Genomic DNA, 21,219 nt, shown 5'->3' on the forward strand with positions numbered 1-21,219 from the left:
CCACTACATTTCAGAGGCAAATTCTTTTTACTCCAGTACTTTTATTTGATAACTTCAGCTAGCCTACTTTGCAGATTCAGATACAAAATATAACCAATAAGTAAATTATTATGTATTATTATAGGTTAAGGCAACATAGAACTCTATTGATCCCTGGGGAGAAATTGACAAGCTATACCCAGCAGTATATAAAGTACATTAAAATTAGCCTCACCTTTGCCAGCTGCAACAATCAATAATAATCAAATTATGATATACATTATTCTGAAATGGTCCGTTCTGCATGATGATTACTTCTACTTTAAGTACCTTAAGTCTATTTTGATGCTCGTACTTTTGTTCTTTTACTTCAGTCAAATTTGCATGACTTGTAGTTGTAACTGAGTATTTCTACACTGTAATATTGCTACTTATACTTAAAGATAAGAGTACTTCTTCCACCACTGGATACCAACCATATTTATGATCTCGTCTCAGATTTATCTTTAGTGAATGCTATTTTATCCAAGGGTATTGTTTACACTTAATTTAACCCAGACAGGACTAACATGACTAAAATCTGATACTCATTCACAAGGACTCGAGTCCACAAAGTCATCACATATTTTCAGAGAGTAAAGTGCGCAGTAGAGTGCCCGTTTTTGAACCATTACCGGTTCATATTGAATCGATAAGCCTCATAGCAGGGAGCTGGTTTCCTTAAAGCTACACATACTATTTATTTAATGTTGTTTATCACATAAATAATTGTAAGCATGTGGTGGGATAATAGAGCTTTCAACCGGAAGCACTGTGCTGAGCTTGAAGCTAGTTTCACAACAGCATACGGTATATCATTCGTAAAGAATCTGAAAGATGAGTCATAATTAGCCTGGTTATTCTGAGTGCTGCTGGGGAGCCATTTGAACTGGCTGATCTTTCGAACAATGATTCCTATTGGACTGTCACTTTCCTTAAGTAAGACATCCATGATCCTTTGACCCCTCCCAACCCCCATACCCTCCGGACACACACACACACACACACACACACAGCCCACCAAAAACGAAAAGGAAATGGACCTCTGCCAGTTCTCTTGAATGTTTCTTCTTTTGCATTTATGTAGTAATTTCTTTTACCCCTTATAACCCTTTTTCTCTCCTTGTCCCCCAATTATGTTTTCACTTTGGGAATCAAGTCGACTTGATGAAAACTGATCGGCTCTCGAGATGATTCACAACACAGGGGAGCAGAAAAATGCTTTCATGCTACACATAATTCTATTATTTCTTCAGACTTTCATCTATTTTTTTTCCCCTCATGAATTACTGGATACTTTTTCCTATTCAGGACTCTAAAAATAAAACAAGGAATAAAAACCTCTTTGGTTATAACTCAAACATATGCAACTAAAGATGATGGGTTACGATAAGGGGTCAAAAGTCTAAAAGGAGCCACTGGACTGGGCTATTAGCTGTACCGCGGTGGCCTTGTGCTGCAGTCTCAAACATTTAGATGATGTAAACACATGTTTAATTGTGTGAATGCATATCAAACATATTCAAACATTTTTTGTTGAACGTACAGTAAAAAGTTGTATATATACACATGAAAGGCAGCGGACACAGCGATACATGAAAAGGCATACAAAATATACATAGTTGGTTATTGTGCAGTCCCTCTATGTCGTAGTAATCAACACAAAAATGCTAGTGATGTAAAACATCTGCTACAAAACAACCCCTACTAAAACCTGAGTTTCACATTAAAGCAAGACGGTTTCAAGTATCAACTTGTTACCACTACAGGAGAGCAACAGTGTGAAATGCAGCTACAACACACATGATTTGGTTCGAAAATGGTTCTGAAATGTTCAGAAAATTTGTATTTCTGCCATCGAAAAACAGATAAATACTTTGAGACATGTGAATAACTACTCAGACACAGCATCGACCTGTAGGTAGTTATCAGATGGTGCACACAAAAACTATTTCAGGCAGGAAAAAATGTGATTACACTTACGCTTGATACAGGTTGATACACTTTGTTACAGTACAAAATGATATCAAAAAACAACCTTTTGGCTCGACTTTATACAAAACAGTTTCCCCATCATGCACTCTCTCAGGAGCACTTTAACGGTCTGTACAGCACTCAAACTAGATAGTTAATGGCCCTGTCTTTATTTTAATGTCAATACTTAATAATAGTATTCCAGTCATTTTCTGTGTATATCTCGTGTGTGTTTGATAGTATGACTGTCAAAGCATCATACAATCATGCAGCCACATCAGTGCTCAAGTTAAAACTGATCAGCTTGAATGTCTTTCAGCACACGAAACAGACACAAAAGAGAAGTAACTCTTCAGTAACTGATTTTTAAGGTTTTCTTCCAAACAAAGACATTTAGTGGTGCCCACTCTGTTAATTTACGACCTTTGACAAAAAAAAAAAGGGTTTGAGGAGAGGAATCATTCACATTATGATTGACTTCAGGGAACAAGACGATTTCTTCAACATGTTGGAATGAAACTCTTCAACACTTCTCATTCACAAAGCTGTGAACGTACCTGTTAGTAGTAATGCTCATGACTTCATACATTCACTGCATAAACTACATTTGACAGCCTGTAGAAATGACCATTCAGAAAACTTTATTGCATTGTGAGAAATGATGCAGCGAGACGTTCACTGCCAGTACCTGAACTAAGTGGAGAGCATCCATCCTGAAATTCTGACCAGGGAACAAATACTTTATAAGATGAAGCTGCAAATCTAACAGAACGTCTGGTAAATTAAAAGTTTGATCAAATATGGCCTCCAGTTGTTCATAATAAGGCAAAAAGACACAACATAAACAAATGCTGAGATGTCTCATACTTATTACACTGATGGAAATTATGAATTAATGTACTGTGAATCTGTTTTAATGTGAACGTAAACTGCAGTCTGTATAGTATATAAAAATAAAGGTGTTCAGATCAGGGCCGTAGCCAGGATTTTAGAAATACTGAGGTCATAAGTCCCCTGATGCACACCATGCCATCCTCAACAATTACCATTATACTTTCTATTTTTGTCTAAATGCTGTTTCAAACCCCATAGACAATGCCCAGAATAAGATACTATTGATTGATTGATTTGTTGGCCAAAAAGTAGTTAAATTTAAAGAGCTTGATTCTAAAAATACTGGAATCAGTTCCTAAAATGACCATCATGTGTAAAGTTGTATCTGTAAACTCCCTGCAGGTTGCTAATTCACAAAAGAATAAATAAATACAACGGACTTGACCTCAGTGACTTCACTTGTAGCTACGACCCTGGTTCAGCTGGGTTTACACTGCACTACATCCCTGTAGGATAATACGTGTTAGTGTGTGTGTGTGTGTGTGTGTTTGGTTGCCAGTGAGAAAAGAGAGTGCCTTCCTCCTCTATTGTTTGGTTTGTTTCAGCCTCTCGATGTGATGACAGAGTTTGAGCGCCGGGCCAAGCTTCAGTCCCATGTACTTCATAATGACATCACTGCGCAGCAGCATCAGAGCTCTGCCATCAATCTCCTGCAGAGAGAGGAGCACGCTGTCAGCAGGCGGGCACATTACAAACGCTTCATCTCGGAACAATTCCATCAAAATGACGATGACTTGATTAAGGCGTTGAATGGTGGAAATTCCAGTTTGATTTGCATTGAGCATGGAGACTAACAGCTCTGGGAGAGTTTATTTAATATTTAAACGGGACAAAAAAGACAGTTGATATAAATTATATACTCACATGTTTCCTGAACAGTTCGACATGAGGGCCGAGAGTTTGGGGGTCGGCCTCTTGGACAAACCGCATGACATCATCGACTGACCAGGAAGAGGCGTCGCTTCCTGCACCCTCCTTGTCTTGTTTCACGTGGTCGGGGCCTGTTGTTGAGCTAGCTGCTGTAGAGGGGAAGTGTGTGCAAGAGAAAGGAAAACTAAGTCAAACAAATACCCATATCAAATATTATACCTTCTTCTTATGATTTTATTTATCAGTGTTACAGTCGGATGTTAATGAGGCTTTGGGTCAAACATATCTTAAAATTTTGTAAAAATTTAGACCAAATTTAGACGATTGGAGGGGGAAATCCGATGGAAAAGCTTTTGCAGCTTAAACCTCAAAAATTGATCATTTGCTTAGTGATCGGTCAATTGGAGGGTGATGGACTGTTAGGGGAGGGGATCACCATCCTCTTCTTGAATTCTTCATAATTTAAAATAATACAATCTTAAAAGGGACTGTATGTAAGTTTTTACACGTATAAATGTGTTTTAATTGTTTTTTATTTACAATGTGTGAACAGGTTGTAACCTAAACTGAAAGATGAGAGCCTGTGCGACTTTCTGGGTTTCCTCTATCAGCCTGTAGGCTGCTTTCAATGTGAAGAATGCAGGCCGTTTTTTCAGGAAAATCCAACAGATGGGACGTCATGCTTGCTCACAAGTGCCTTTAATTTCAGCTCTGCTTAAAGGGCTAAGTGTGCAACTACAGCTAACGGTCGGTTAGAAATGGAGTCCCCTAACGCCAACAAATGACCAGACTCCAACACAAACTCCATGGAAGCACAAAAAAACAGGAGACCAAAACTATGGTGTTACTGCAAAGCAGGTGAAATTTATAGTGATATTGTGGTTTTAGTTGTCAATCATGCCTCACTGTTTTGACCGAAGTCTGCTCACGTCTATGTAGTGCGACCACAAGCAACAAGACGCTGACTATCGTTGACTTAACAGCCACAGGTGTCACTGTTAACAAGCAATTTCTGATTCTTACATTTAGTCCCTTTAAGGATATTTGCCAGTGTTAAGTGTATGCATGTTTATATGTATGTATTTCATAGTTCATAAATAACATTTCAACAACAATTAGATCTGTGTGTGTGTGTGTATTTAACCCTACCCTCCACTCGTCTGGGTGGACACATCTGGCCAAGTTCAGTTGGGTTGGAGCTGACGCGTCGTAGGGCTGGCGGCGTCTGTGTGTGTCCAGGGTAATATGGCCGCTCCTTCTTTGCTGCTCTGAAGTCCGATGCGGTGTGAGGAGGGCGGGTGGTGGGAGTGGGGTCCTTTGTGGAATCGTCATTGGACAGGCCGTTCTCAGGGTGGGACAGTGGTTCTGTTTCAAGAAACGGTGAGAGAGATGAACACAAATAGAAAACAGAAAGACACTGCACTGTACTGAACTACGCACGCAGCCATAAAGTGACGGACATATGTTGGAAGACTCTGGAGGAAATTGATTCAGATGGAAATGTCTGATGTTCATGAATAATGAAAATAAGAGGCTTCAAGTAAAAAGCAATTAGTGCTCATACCTCTGATAACGTTGCACAATTCTCTAGACTTGTTATCTTATTAATAGAAATAGAACTTTTATCTGCATTTAGATATAATTCTGCATCTAAATACACCAGTTCATGAGAAAGTATGGAACATTTAGCAATGTTGACATTTTTTTTTTTTAATTCCTGGATCCACAAATCAATTTAGATCCATACAAAAATGAACCACTTCGTTGTGGGACCATGGTCTGACTTTCTACAGAATTCTGTCTTTGACATTAAAACAAATCATGAGAGCTTTATTTGTTAAATGCTAAAAATAATGTTTTATCTTTGTTGCTTTTCAGATAGACTGATGAAAGAACACGATGCAAGAGTACATTATAAAACAGGCTAGTGGAACAGAGGTGGGACCAGAGTTTTACAATCATTTTTATTTAGGCGCCGTAGACATCATTTAATTTGTTTCATGCTCATAGTAAGTGAGCCTACAGCTAATTCCTCTTTGAATGATATGCTCTCCACTTCCTCCCGTTACAGTTACTCCGTCCACACGTTGACCCACCTGACTTGGTCCTGTTGTAGAAGCGTGTGTTGGTGTTGAAGGGGCTGAATGGCTGCGAGCTGAACAGGCTGTCACTCTCCAGATGTAGGCACATGTTCTCCAGGAACCGCAGCACAGACGACGTACTAGAGGCGGAGGGAAGCTTCACGTAGCGAATACCATGCTCTGACCGCACTAGGGGATACAACACAAACAGCTATAAATCTGTGTGTTCGAACGCACGCACACACACACACACACACACACACACATGCACGCACGCACACACTGTATGCATTCACAGCTTAAGAAAAACAGCAGATGGTTTAGGGTTACCACCCTCCCTTTATAAGCACAAACCCATCTTTTTTACCCCATCCCACACTGCACTACACACCACGCCCACCCCCCCACCCAAGCCAAGCCTGCACAAATTCACAAATTAAACCCCCCTCCTCACCCACAGCCTTCCCAATCCAGCCCCCCCAAGGGAGACCCAATCCCAGTATCCCAAACCAGGTTAGACGCACATGTCATTTCTGATTACAGACACAGTGCTCACATCAGCTGCTGCCACAGGCACTGTCTTTTATTCCTCCTTTCTTTCTCCTCACACACATACACACATACACACACACACACACGCAACATTCATGACCCATGAGTGTGTGCTTAAACCAATTTCACCTGGCTGATTGCCTATCCAGGCTTTATGGCGCTAGGAATACATTAGAATTTATCTGGCAATGCTTTTCAAAAAGTGACTTTTAAAGGAATAGTTCAATATTTGCTTTCTTTCCAAGAGTTAGATGAGAAGATTGACTCTTTGTCTGTGTGGCAAACATGAGGCTGCTAGCAGCTGGTTAGCTTAGCTTAGCATTAAGACTGGAAACAGGTGGAAACAGCTAGCCTGGTTAGCTCTGTCCAGCTCTGACCAGCACCTCTAAAACTGGCTAATTGACACAGTATATCTCATTTGTTTAGTCTGTACAAAAAAATAGGTGTAATTGATAATTCAGACTATTTCTTGGCCAGGACCAGTTGCCAGGCAACTGACTTCAGGAAGTTTCTGCTCAAGGCCAATAAATAGTCCAACACATATCCCATTGTAATATGGCAAATTATCATTTCTACACTTTGTTTTTTTAAAGATTAAAGAGACAAATGGGGATGTCAACGGTTAATCGTTAATCGGTTAACCACCGAGAACACTGGCCACTGATCAACTAATATCAACTGATAACGATCAGTGGCCGATCAATCGGAGTACCCTTAAATGACCTGATCAAAATACGGCAATAAACTTCCAACCAACAGAAAATAAAATACAAGGCAAAACATTCAAATTGGATGGATACAGCGCTTCGAAATGTGTTGCCAAGCTCATTGAGTCGATGGAGCGCCAAAGTTAAAGGAAAGCGCTTCTTGTATTTCACCTCATTTTGTGTTTATTTCTTAAAATAGTATTTTACTTCAAGTAGTTAATTACAGGTCAATGGGTGTCTGGCTATCGAAAGCAAAATGAACCGAAACTGACATCCCTAGTTAGGGCACATACCACATGGGCAAAAATGCCCTGAGCAGCGAGTTACTGGTTCGATTCCCAGCTGGCTGGACCCTACGCTGCATGTCATTCCCTTACTCTCTTTCCCCACATTTTCTGTCCCTCTCCACTGTCGCTGTCAAATAAAGGCATAAAATGTCCAAAAAATAATTTAAAAAAATGTTATGCTAAGCTAAGCTACATTACAACTCTTGGCAAGAAGTGCTGCATTATTCCAGTGTATTTATGTGGTCTAACATCCACTGGAGTAGTGTTAAAACAATGTGTTGATTAACAAACAAAAATGTAAACTATTTTGCGAGCAGTTTAATTTTTAAAGCAAAATGTCCAACATGTGTTGATGCGCTTCTCAAATGTGAGGATTTGCTACTTTTATCTGTTTTATATAATTTCATACTGACTACATATGAGTTTTGCTCTTGTTTTGTCAGACAGACAAAACAAGCGATTTGAAGACGTCACCTTGTTTGTTATTCTTTCAGAGGAAATATCCTGTGGTGTTCACTGCATTTACCTCTGATGACCTCTCCTCCTGTGTGGGACTGGCTCTGTAGGAACGACAGCATCACGGAGGGCTGGTACGTACAGTCCACGCAGGCCTGAACAGCCTGCTGAAGCACTGCGTTGACTGGAGCTGGACCAAAGTGGTCCGGGAGCTGCTGCACTAGTTTTCTGTCTAGATGCGGACCATACACACCGTGCTTGTTCACATAGACACACACTGGAATGACACAAAAAGAAGGAAAACATTGGTGAAAATGTACCAATCTAAACATTGATGCATTCTTTCCGTCGACTGTTAAATCAAGCAAGAACTCAACACCACAGTTGCTGAAACCGACCATATATACATGAGTACACATTCAGGCATCAGACTCAGTCGTATCTGTTATCCAGTTTACCTGTGCACACTACATTTGAGCTGTTGCTATGGTTGTTGTTGTCTGCTGAGACGTGTCCGGAGCTCAGTCTGGTCTCTGGAGGTGGAACTGTAACTGCTGGTGTCCCCGGGGACTGCACCACCGGAGGCTTCTTCTGGAGCGAAAAACAAACAAATCCTTCCTCATTAACTGTCTGTAACCTACAAAGACTGTTAGTTAATGATTTATTAGAGGTGTATTTTAACTCTTTCACTGCAGCACACACAGTAGCTTCTAAAGCAAAGCTGTTCTCCTCATTTATTGTGAATAAACATCTGCAAACTCCTCCCTCCCTTAAGCGGTCCACCTCTGACCTTGTCTCCTCTTTGTCAAAATCATTTCTGCCATAATACATATAAACATGAAATGACAGGGTCGCTGGACCGCAGCATAACAGATTACAACTCCTGTGACATCTCACCTTGATTTTAGGCTTGGGCCCTCTCTTCTTGTGTGGTCTGGGGGCCAGTAGAGCCTCAGAGCTCGTTCTGGCAGGGCTCTGTGATGCTCCATTTACTGCCGCTGCCGCCGCAGCCTCGGCCGCTGCCTTCAACAAAGCAATAGTCTGGGATTTGGGACGACGACCTCGGACACCCTTGCGCACAGGGAGGGGTGGCAAGGGGTTGGGCAGTCGGTATGAGGTCTGCATGGAGGAGGAGGAGGAGTTGGAAGTGGAGCGACGTACAGCGAGGGAGTTTGAGGTGGAAGAAACGGGAGCGAGGAGCGCACCAGGGAAGGTAACTAGAAAAAAATGGGAAATGGGAGAGACAGACAGAATGGGAAAGATGAAAAATATATATTGTTATTCATCTTGTAATCTACATGTTAGATTGCATTTCACTAAAAAATTAACAGAGAGGATCATAACACAACATTAATTTGGACATTTTAAAGTAAATCAATTCAAAATCTGCAACACAAAATGTCATTGTGCAAGCACACAGAATTCGATTTGCCCTCTGTCCACACACAGAGGCTTCAAACAAAGACATATGCAGAGAATCAACTTTGACTGAGGCGAGGCATGGTCTGCATTATTATTAAATGTCATAATTACACCCTAAAGACAGCATTTACAGTGTTGGCCCAGTCTTTCCAAAAAAAATGAAGAAGACATTTGTAAAGAAAGACAAAATACAGGGGGGGAAATGAGTAACTGAGTGGTCCTGCAGGAGATTTGTTTTGATTTTTCAGAGTCCTCTGAGAATGGCAGGCCCTTTGTATTTAGCCCCTCCCCACGCTGAAATCAGAGTCAAAAGTCACGAACCCTTAGAGACCCGCCTGCTAGACGATTCCTCAGCAACACAACAAAAATAGTGATTATGCTGATAAGATTTTAACTCTATTCCATATACAGCACTAGATACTGGATTGAGGCTGATGTCAATTGGTAGTTTAAAAAAAAATCTGTTAACAATATATCTGCTATATCAGCTTTTTTAACATAGACACATAACATAAAATAAGGATCCTTTGAATTTGGTTGTTAAAAAGAGTTCAACAGTAAACTTTAAATTAATAGGTAAGGATACAATAAAATATATTTAAGTTGAGAAAGGAAATCTATACAGGGTTATAATAAACATTAAATGAAGCCTGTGTGGTGTGAGCATGCACATTAAGAAGATTTTTCTGATGGATAAAATAGCCTGTTAATCATCTTTATGTAATTAAGCTACCAGAGAGCTTTTTAAACCACTATTTATGTCAACAGATGGACTCTGGCACTGTACTGATATTTCCTATTACTCATCAGCTGATCTACACACAGACACTCATATTGGAGTTTATGTTGACAGATGTATTGTGAATATATTAGAAATAGAAGAGGAATATTAGAAATACCACACTGGCCTATTTATAAATTTAAACAGCTAACTTATCTGAGTGTTTTCAAATAATAGGTGCTATTGTTGAATGAAATGGGGGTTTAGATGTGTGAGTTTTAAAGGTTGTTGTGCTGAATGAGGCGACACATTTTTTGCATGAAAATTGTCAAATTTTAAAACATCCGATGGTGGATGAATACTTCGTCAATCGGCCGATTTTATTAAACCTGGCTGGTATATCAGTCAAACTCATAGATCAGACTCTCTAGAGTACACTGGTGTTTTGGGGTGCTGATCATGTAATAATAATGTCCCAGGTTCAAGTCTGGCTTTGCTGCATGCCATACCTCCTCCTACTTCTGTTCACTATCGAAATAAATGAAAAAAAAATGCTCCAAACAGTTCTCGCAACCTGCTTGAAGGCACTCCATGTATCACAGACATCCTCCAACTTAAACGTATTTCTTGAAGAAAGAAATATTACAAAATGCCAATCAGCTTAGGTGTTGAAATAGAAGGAAAGTGACAATGAAGTGAGAAGAAAAGAAAATAGCTATTGTTAGAAAGAAAAAAAGCAGTGACTCCACCACCCCCTTCAGTCTTCATTAGCCCTGGGCATGACTCCGTGATATGATCACATTATCATCATAGTGGATGTGTGAAAGAAAGAGGGCACAAATGAGATGAAAGAGAAAGAAATGGCGGAAAAGAGAAAGATAACAATCTCCTATTTCAATACAAACGTATTGCTCGGTGAGAGCCGGGGACTGAGAGTGCATGTGGAGGCTCTCATGGGGCCGAGGCTTTCATTAGAGCCTCCTTGACTGACGCGATATGGAGAGACTATGGAAGGTTTACAGTATTCTCTGAGGGGCCAGCCAGGGCACCCTGAAAGCGGCTTAATTGGGAAATGAGTGAAAGTGGGCGTAGAATAGAGCAGTGTTTTGTTTCAGAGGGCGAGGTCTCACTCGCTCACCAGGAGTGGTCACACAAAGCGTGCTCACAGAGGAACAGAAATACCAACCTGCACGCACAGTGGCACGCTTATTCACACCGAGCTGGAAGCCGTAAGCCCTACAAAGGCAGATCAAAATTTGTTTGCAGGGTACCAATCAGTATCAGCGGGATTTAATTCACCATGGGAAATCTGAGTTGGGGGGCTTCTCTGATCTTTCCCCGTTGTAAAAAAAAAGAAAATCTAATCCATTCACATTATGTGACAGACACCAAAGCAACACGTGCCGTTTCCACACTGGCGATTAATGTCACATTCTACCGTATATTAGTTTAAAAAGTCTAATCACCTCTGCATTTATTACTACAACTTTCAAAGAAAATCGGCTTATAAATGCATTTCATTCCACACTGGCTGACAGCATTATATATATTCTGTATCTGCTTCTTCAAGCTCTTCATCGAAGCAATACGATATTTACCCTGAGAGAAATACTCCAACCCAAGACTCTGTGTTTTTAATGGCTGCACTATTTCATCAAATGGATATATTCTAAATGTCTTGTGCATCATTTTATACAAGATTTCCCCAAAATATAGCCTGACATATTTATCTATCTATGGAAACTTTCTCCACTTGAATTTAAATTAAAACCCTGTCAGTTTGAACAATGTTTGACTGCACAGACGTCATGACTGAACCACAACTGGAAAGCTGCTTGTACAAAAGGGTTATAAAAGGTTAATTTTGCTGCAATTTCAGCTCCTTAACTCCATGTCATGTATGTTTTTACAGACTATTTTCAAATGCATGATATTAGTGCTGAAACTAACTCATACCACCATTGTATATATGTTCTTCCTGTTTCGTTTCCTTTCATTTCTGTACTGTATGAAAAATCAGTAGTAACCAATGGCTGCCTGGTGTGGCAGAAAACACAGCAGTACGGTTTGCAAAAATGGTTAGATGTCATGTAAAATGTGATTTGTAGTAAACTGGCTAAAATATGCAAAACCATTAAGGAAACAAGTGTGTGATACTGTACAAATCTGCAACAAATAAACTACAAAAACAAATAAGCTCCAAAAAAAATATTATTAGTCCTCACAAAAAGTACATTTTTGTTTCGAGCATGGCATCCCTAGCATGCATACGGTGCAACACAACAGACATATGGTACTGATCATGACTATATAATTCCAAGTCGACCCGTTGACCCGTGTAAGCCACAGCCCGAGGAAACGTGTGCACGTGCGAGAGTGTGTGTGAGCGTACGTGCACGCATGAGAACGGGGCCACTGAGAAGTGTGTCTGCTGTCTGGGGGGTGGGGGGAGGGGCTCCACAGAGTTGCCTCTCATCTAATTACAACTACCCCCCCCCCCCCCCGCTCCACACACCCACCCTCACAGCAAACAGTCCATTCAGCCACATGCACAGACACACACACACACACGGGATGTTCCTTCAAGTGAATCTGAAGCCGTATGAACTCACTCATGAACTACAGATTCAGGTGTGTGTGTGTGTGTGTGTGTGTGTGTGTGTGTGTGTGTGTGTGTGTGTGTGTGTGTGTGTGTGTGTGTGTGTGTGTGTGTGTGACTGTGCAGACAGCAGAGAGGGAAAAGTAACTGAAATAGCTTCAGGGCACAAAGTATAAACACAACTATGTTTTCCTGCACAGACTCTGCAGCATGGCACACCAGCTTTTTCAGCAGCAACAACAACAAAAAAATCACTGCTGTTCTACTGTGACTTGTGTGGATGTTCACTTCTGAGCTGATCGGATAAGTTCACGTAATAAAAAAAAAACGAGTGCATAAAATACTGAAAGTATTTGATATCCGCCACTAATCCTTGCCTGAGCCTTTTGCAAACTAATTCCTGATGCTGTTACACACACACACACAAAACACATGATCAAAAACACATGGAGCTCCAAACATAATTGCAGCCAACAATACTGTTAAATCTGCAGACTTTGAGTCTTTCTGACTAGCACAAGCCACTAGTCTCTTACAATGAATTTGACTTGACTGCAAGTCATTCCAAAAGTCTTCAGTCTAAACAAAGAAAACAGTGTCAAACTGCAGCTTTAATCATTAACGCCAGGGCTGCGACACATGTGAGATGACATGCAACTTCCATCTCAACAGCAGATTGAGCTTTCACTTCCCTTTTTTTATGTTTTATGCAGACAATAACACAAAAGCAAGTATGAGTAACTCTAAACAAGCAATAATTTCCCAGAAACAACTACTACTTTTTGAAATGAGCGGATTACAGGAAATAAATCTCCCATATTTTTTTTTTAAAAAGAGAGAAAAAAAAGGTACATAGATAATTCCACAAAAATATAGTCTCATGAAGCATGTTATTGCTACATAATTGTGCCTGCACTTCCCTTCAATACACTGCATCTGGTAGATCTAGTCATGAAACATCCTTTAAAACACAATCAGGGGGGGAAATACCGGTAATGTCCACTGTGAGCCTCACGAGAAGTTTTTTTCGTTCATTTATGAAAAAGAGCAAAAGGAAACGACTTAGTAAACAAACTCACCAGGAAATCCCTACCAAAAATGCAGAACTTCACTCCTCCAGTTGTGGCTTTCGTAGTAGTAGTAGTAGTAGTAGTAGTGGTGATGATGATAGTAGCAGTAGTGATTGTAGTAGTAATGTCCGTACCAACACTAGTCACTCAGTACAGTTGCTTCCTGGTTCTCTCTTAGAGGCAACTCTTTCTCTTTTTGCCGTTTCCTCTCTCTGACTAATTTTTTCCTCTTCCTAACTTCCTCTAAAATTCCCTCCTCATCTGCACTTCATTGTCTATTTTCTGTCTCTCTATCAGCTGCTTTCTCAGTTGTCTCCGTGTGTCTCTCCCCTCTCTTTTCTCCCAGCAGTAGTCCACAACAAAGCCCACGCTGCTGCGGCTTCTGCTGCTGGTGGAAGCCGCTGCAAAGCTTCCCTCCCAATGAATGAGCAGGAGGAGGAGGAGGAGGAGGAGGAGGAGGAGGAGGAAAGGGGGGTAGATTTGCATAGGGGCTGGGGAGGGGTAGAGTGAGGGAAGGAAGAGTGGGTGGGTGTGGTGGGTGGTGTGGGAGAGAGGGGGGGGGGGAGTTGAGCCCTTTATTCATGTTATCTGTAGGCCATATCGACAGTCTACATCAGTCACCTGCTACTCAGCAAGCCTCTGGGGGAGGGGGAGGTGACGGGGGAGAGGGGTTAACGGTGGGGCTCCGAGAGCGGATGGGGGATGGGGGGAGGTAAAAGGTTAAACTGGATCAGAAGAGAGTCCAGATTGAAACGGGTGAAAAGGGGCAAACTCCTGGAGTTGGTGCACACATAAGCAAGCTTTCCCTCAACATGCACACACACACACACACACACACACACAGACTCTCACGGCCCCCTCAGTGTAACCCTAGCCTATTCAGACATTCCCTGATGAAAGATGGCCAGGTCCAGCGTCAGGAAACAGTTGCCCAGTCGGATATCACCCGGCACTGGAACAATGTGGAGCAGAGCAGTCAGAGGAAGCCTGCATGGGAAAAGTCCCTTCAGTCAAAGATATCTTAATCTGCTTCTGGACGGACAAACGGGAACGCTAATGTTGCAAATTTAAGAGAGGAACTATTTGATTGGAGTGTGTGCATGTGTGCATGGTGTTTCTTAATGAGATATGGCGTAAAGATGTATAATTATTTGACACTATTCTTGCAGTTACAATGTATCTTCAAGTCTATTCCTGTCAGGACACCCACTGAGAATTTGATTTGTTTAGTCTGTGAGGGTCAAATCCCACTGATGGTTGATGGTTTCAAAATAAAAGCAGAATTAGAAAGTTACAACAAAAGGAAGCAATAAATCTATACACAAGATATTTTTGAAAAGAATGCACTGATATAATTTTTTTGTATTTTTAATACTAATACCGGAGTAAAATTGTGTTTAGAAAAGTATTAAGAAAATAAAATATGATCATTTGTAGCTTGTAATAAAGCTTTTTAGTAATTTGTTGCCCAAATATAGAATTTAAAAGATGACAATTTTGCCTTAAATAGAAAAAACAACTAGCATGTGTCTGCATCTGCTAAAATACAGACATGCTCTGTTATTCTATGCATTATTCAGAAAGCACTATTCTGCATTCTGACCCAGTTAAATATCATCAAGCAAAGACAAAGACATATCACACAAAATGTGAAAAAACAACACTTTTGCATGATGATGTACTGTACTGTACAAAAAAGGGAAAATAATTAGACACCCGATCTTGGCATCCTCTGTAACTTCTTACAAAAATGTGTAGCAGGGTCACAGCAGGACAATTTGGAAGAAAGCTAATTAGAATTTTTAAATGTAGTAGTAATTACAGAGTCTCTCACTCCTTCTCTCACATCTACAGCTAATTATCAGCTCATTAACACCTCAACCAAGCCCTACTTATTCACTTACTCCCATACAAACAAAGCTATCTGGTGATTTACATTATCCTGTTTTCCCCCCTCAAACTGAATTCACACCAAAGACTAAATCTGTGTTAAGTCTCTCTGATAGCACAGACCAGGGGCTGACTTCACAAAGATAGACCTTGACTATGGCTTAGATAGAAATAATGGTCAGACTTCAGATGGATGTATAAATTCATCTGCTGCACAAAGCTGTCTAGTTCTGGACTTAAGTAGGACTAATTTGCCATGAATTCTGGGGAAATAGAGACTTTTTTCAAACTAAAAAAACGTGGCTGACAGAGTAACTGCTTCAAACCGCTCGGCTCTATTCACTCCAGCAGACAAATGTTGTCTTCTGGAAGAATTCAACAGTAGTCTAAAACAGTGCAGTGCAGACCTGTAGCAGAGCTGAGCTGCTATGGCTTCTCAATGTGACAGGATGTAGCACTTCTGTTAACTCATAAGTGAGACTCAGGATAGTTTCTAAAAACAGGTTACTGTGCTCTCTAAATACTCTTCCCTTCCTTATCGCTCCGGCACAACTTTGTTAGACAACCACAAATAATGAGCTACATGGGGTGGGAATCACCAGAGACCCAACCATACGATATTATCACGATACTTAAGTCACGGTACGATCTTATTGTGATTTTAAACATTTTGCAATATGCTGAGAAATGCAATAAGATATATTGCGATTTATTACCTTTTTTTCAACTACAAATTATGCAGTTTGTCAACATCTGTTTTATCTAATAAGATACCGTTTTCACTCTGTTCATGTCACTTCAATCATTTTTATTGCAGCAAACTGGAATGTTAGTCAAGCAGACAGACTGACCAACACTGTCATAAAAACATAAATGTGGCATAAGGCACCTGAAAAACGGAACTGTTTGTATTAGAGCCTACATTGTATTTGCAATATTAATAGTTTATATAATAAAAAATGAATACTTGACGTCTGTGTATCGATACAATATTGCCACGCAAAATATCCCGATACGTTTTTTCCCCAAACCCCTCGGAGCCAAGTTTTCCTCTATGTTTTTGTCATTGCGTGCCACTGGTCAGCACAGGCGTCACTGATTGTTACCATGGAAACATAGGTCTGACTGGGGATTAGTGTAGCTAACTTTTTAGGATTAAAATAAATCAGTCGTTATTTTTATGAAACCTTCGTTAGACTAATCGAAGAGCAAGATTGAGACTTGTCTAACACTACAGACCAGTCTAGACTATCTTTGTGAAAGTGGCCCCTGGTGAGCTCTAGAGGCGGATATAAGGACGTCACATCATGACAGCTCCCTTTACACACAAGGATTAGTATTTTGTCAGCCAGGCAGTCTTGTATGGAAGTACATCTGAAGCAGACGTTAACATCTCTCTGGTGTATCGACACATAAACACTGAATGGAGGCCCCAAACATGACCGCCTCACTGCCCGAGGACTGAGAACATGTAACTGCTACCATCCATCAACAACGTGAGGGAAACACAAACACACACACTTGAACACACACTTCCCATTAATCAAGAAGGATGTTGGTGTGGGTTATTCAAAGCCACATGTTTCCTGACCAGAGGAAACCAAAAACAAGGTAAAGGGGGAGGATATAGCTGGATGGGAGCTAATGTAACGTAACAGCAAACATGAGGATGATTGCTATCTACAGCACCTGTTAAACTTCTTCAAAATACCAGAATCAACAGATTCCCTCCAGAGACATTTTTCAAAGTGATTTTGAAGGATGACAAATGACTAAATATCAGCTAAAGAAACTAAACAGCTAAATCTTGAACATTAAGCTTAAACATTATTGCAAATCACATGGTGACATACTCCTTTAACCGCGGAGCGTAATTACCATATAATTACATCCTGATTGATAATTAATAGTTCAGTACTGCTTTCACACTTTAATAATATCATCCCGTAGCTCTAATTTGCACAGACACGTACAGGGAATGTTTTGTCTAAGTGAGGTTCAGGGTTCCACACGGGGTCCATGGAAAAATTAGGAGTATATAAAAACACACAGAAGGAAGTGATAGGAAGTTTTTGAGTGGCCTCGGACAGATTTGCACATTTGATAAATCTTGAAATAGTTAAAGAAGCACTTTTACATACAGAGCTGCAACGATTAATCGATTAGTTGTCAACTATTAAATTAATCGCCAACTATGTTGATAATCGATGAATCAGATTAATACAAATTCTCTGATTGCAGCTTCTAAAATGTGAATATTTTCTGGTTTCTTTGCTCCTCTATGACCATCCATCCATTATCTGTAACCGCTTATCCTATTCAGGCTTGTGGGGGGGCTGGAGCCGATCCCAGCTGACATTGGGCGAAGGCGGGGTACACCCTGCACAGGTCTCCTCTATGACAGTAAACGGAATATCTTTGAGTTGAGGACAAAACAAGACGTCATCTTGGGCTTTGGGAAACACTGACCGACTTTTTACGAGTTTTTTACCATTTTCTGACATTTTATAGTGCAAATAACTTATCGATGTATCGAGAAAATAATTGACAGATTAATCAACATTGAAAATAATTGTTAGCCAAATTTAAATATTTTTAAACCAGATATTTTACAAGCATTTAAACAGCTGATATCTTATATATTTCTTGCAAAACTTTTGTATTTCCCTGTCTATTTTAAGTATCTTCAGTAGTGCTATCTGTTTTTAGTATTGCTGTTAATGTTTTGACTACAAAGGATAAATTCAGTGGTGTAGTGGAGGGTCTCTCTATCAGCTGCGGGGGTATATAAAAGTCTACGGGGTATGCCCAACTCTTTTTCTGGCGGTTTACAGTATACCCACAACTTTCACTTACAACAATTACAGTAACAACGTATCTATTAGCTGCTTGTCCAAAAAAAGCAAAGATGCAACCCCATAAATTAATAACAACAGCCTATCTTAAAATACACTGATCTGAAAAAATGTAACATGAAAATGTAAACCTATAATTAGATTTATTGTGACATTTTGATACTTTTCCCCTGTGCCTTTATCTAGACAGACTGCTTTCTCGTCTACATGAAGCTACACTCAAAGGGATATAAAATACATTTCTCAATGAATGAACACCCAGTTATTTTCCTCCAAAAATACTAAACCATTAAAACCACATTGTTCTACAGTACGTATTACAGACGTAATTTCTTTAGAATAAAATGGAATCAGCACCTCAAGGTTGTATGCCTGCGCCAAACCAAATTGCAGTTTACATCCATCTCCGTCCAAAATGTCATCACTTCATCATTTTATCCTATGAGACATTTGTGTGAAATTATCATAATTAGCATATTAATTCTTGAGTTATGGCCAAAAACGTGTTTTGTGAGGTCACAGTGACCTTTAATCAGTTCATCCTTGAGTTTAAGTGGACGTTTGTGCCAAATTGGAAGAAATTCCTCTGGTTGTTGCTGAGATATAGCGTTCATGAGAATGGGAAGGACGGATGGACGTACAATCCAAAAACATGATATATATATATATTATCGCCGGTGCGGAGGCATAAGAACAGGACAAATAAAACGTCCCTTAAGAAAATTGAGGCAGTTCTCAGTTAAATTAGATGACATGTGCAGACACTATTCAGAGAATTGTAACCTGGAATTTGTTGTTTCTGGGCATACGTGACTATATCTGGATCGCTGTGGGAAGATCAGTGATTGTTATTTTGCTCCAACTGCCAAGCTGCTTTGCCACATCTTTCAAACGGGCAAAATGGAGCCAAAAACAGCCCAAACAATCACACGTTAAAACAGCCTGTGGTTATATAAAGCGGTGGATTAATATGAAACAAAGATCAGAAACTAGAATGTATCTAAGCAGACTCGCTGAATCTTCAGGGAACGCTGCAGACTCAATGTGGAGGTCAGAGCTGTGAGTCACAACCCCAAAAACAAAGACAAACCAACTCAAACCAGAGCAGACGGGGAAAAAAACACACAGAGGTGATTCACAAATGAAAATCTGACTTCAACATTGATTTGGTTATTCCTAATTTCTCCAACATTTTTAACAATCTTGTGCAGTGGAAACCAGCACATTCCAGGACAACAAAATAACACATTCAAATGTCTAAAAAGCTTAAAGGCTTCAGTAAATATCTTCTTTTATGTTACTGCGTGGTATTCACTGAAATAATTACTGCATAATTACCTACAAGGTGTCACACAATGGTACTATCTTCAAGTATTTATCCTATTTCAAGAATAAAGGAACTGTCACTTTACTAGACATCGCCTATTATGCCATTATTTCATTTAATTACTTTTAATAATTACTAAGCAATTAATGTACCTAAAAATAAATCAGTGATATTAACCAAAACATTTTTTCTTCTTTGAGATTTCAAAAATATGTAACATTATTGATTACAATTACCAATCACAATGTCTTAAATATTTTTCATGACCTTTGTTTAACTGATATATTATTTCATAGCTTTAATTAGCTGTTGTCTGCCTAATAACACTAACCTTTATGTTTTGCAGACATAACAATTGCAACAATAATTATAATCCAACAATATATCTAATTCTGAAGTAGGTCATTCTGCATGAGTACTTTTACTTTTGGTACTTTAAGTATATATAGTAGATGCTTATACTTATTTAGTTCAGTAAAATTTTGAATGCGGGACTTTTACTTGTAACAGAGTATTTATACACTATGGTATTGCCACTTTTACTTCATTAAAATGTCTGAGTACTTCCTCCACCACTGTTCACAGTTTGCCACATATTTAATCAAATGCTCGCAGGGAACCAAATTCTGATCAACTGTTTGAGACACATTGTGATGTAAAGTATAAACTTCAACCCATGTCAGCAACATCTAGACAGACTCAAAAAGCTCTGAACAAGGCCTCTCTGTCTTCATAGTGGCTCGAGTCTGCAGCCGAGAAATATGACACCCAGTATCTGGGATGATTAAGTAAGAGCACCAAACAATCAACCTCTAAAGTCAACTCTACAGGTGTGCTGAGCTGTCCTTTACAGCAGTGTTTCTCAAATGGGGGTACTAGCATCCCTAGGGGTACTTTGGATTACTGCAGGGTGTACGTGAGATTTAAAAAAAAAAAAATTTTTATATAAAAGATATTAGTCATGCATAATTCCTAAAATAATTATACTTTAATAAGTTCAATAAAAAATATAAATGTAAATTATATATTCTATTGTTATTGAGGCACACAATTACACAATTTTCAGACGGCACATTCTATACACTACACGACAATAAAAACACAACAATCAAAGCAGCACTTACAGAAATTTCCAGGCGGCTGTAAGCTGTGTTTTGTCAGGGCACACCAGCCGACGGGGAAGATGTCTCTGGAGTCGAAGGGGCACCAGTAGTCGAAGGCTCCTCGCCAGCCATCAAACATGACGAAAATCTCCTGACCTCTGACCTCTCCCACTGTGGCGGGACAAATCAGGTAGGGGTTCTTCCTGTCCACCGCCTCCAGCTTCATACCAGCCTGGAAGTAGTTTTTAGCCGGGATGACTGGCTCCTACACACACACACACACACAAACACACACACACACGCACGCACGTACACATAAACAAGCTAATTAATTACTGTATAATCACAGAATCTCTTTTTGTATCTTGCAAGTATTTGAAGATGCTTACTAAT

General features: G+C 39.8%; 1 protein-coding gene across 3 annotated transcripts in view; it reads right to left on the minus strand.

Moving 5' to 3' along the window:
• Positions 1-1,489: 1,489 nt before the first annotated feature.
• Positions 1,490-21,219, minus strand: part of scml2 (Scm polycomb group protein like 2) — a 30,800-nt gene continuing 11,070 nt past the window's right edge. For 2 of the 3 annotated variants that reach the window (XM_074619588.1, XM_074619606.1), the window contains 8 exons: positions 20,848-21,091; positions 8,737-9,056; positions 8,298-8,430; positions 7,910-8,116; positions 5,853-6,026; positions 4,906-5,121; positions 3,751-3,905; positions 1,490-3,536 (listed from right to left, as the gene is read on the minus strand). In XM_074619588.1, the coding sequence (XP_074475689.1) occupies positions 3,411-3,536; positions 3,751-3,905; positions 4,906-5,121; positions 5,853-6,026; positions 7,910-8,116; positions 8,298-8,430; positions 8,737-9,056; positions 20,848-21,091 (1,575 nt within the window). In that variant the 3' untranslated portion in view covers positions 1,490-3,410. The remainder of the gene's footprint in view (positions 3,537-3,750; positions 3,906-4,905; positions 5,122-5,852; positions 6,027-7,909; positions 8,117-8,297; positions 8,431-8,736; positions 9,057-20,847; positions 21,092-21,219) is intronic. The other variant, XM_074619597.1, reaches the window with a different exon arrangement.

This window comes from Sebastes fasciatus, chromosome 2 (assembly GCF_043250625.1).
Source record: "Sebastes fasciatus isolate fSebFas1 chromosome 2, fSebFas1.pri, whole genome shotgun sequence".
In the NCBI taxonomy this organism is placed as follows: Eukaryota; Metazoa; Chordata; class Actinopteri; order Perciformes; family Sebastidae; genus Sebastes; species Sebastes fasciatus.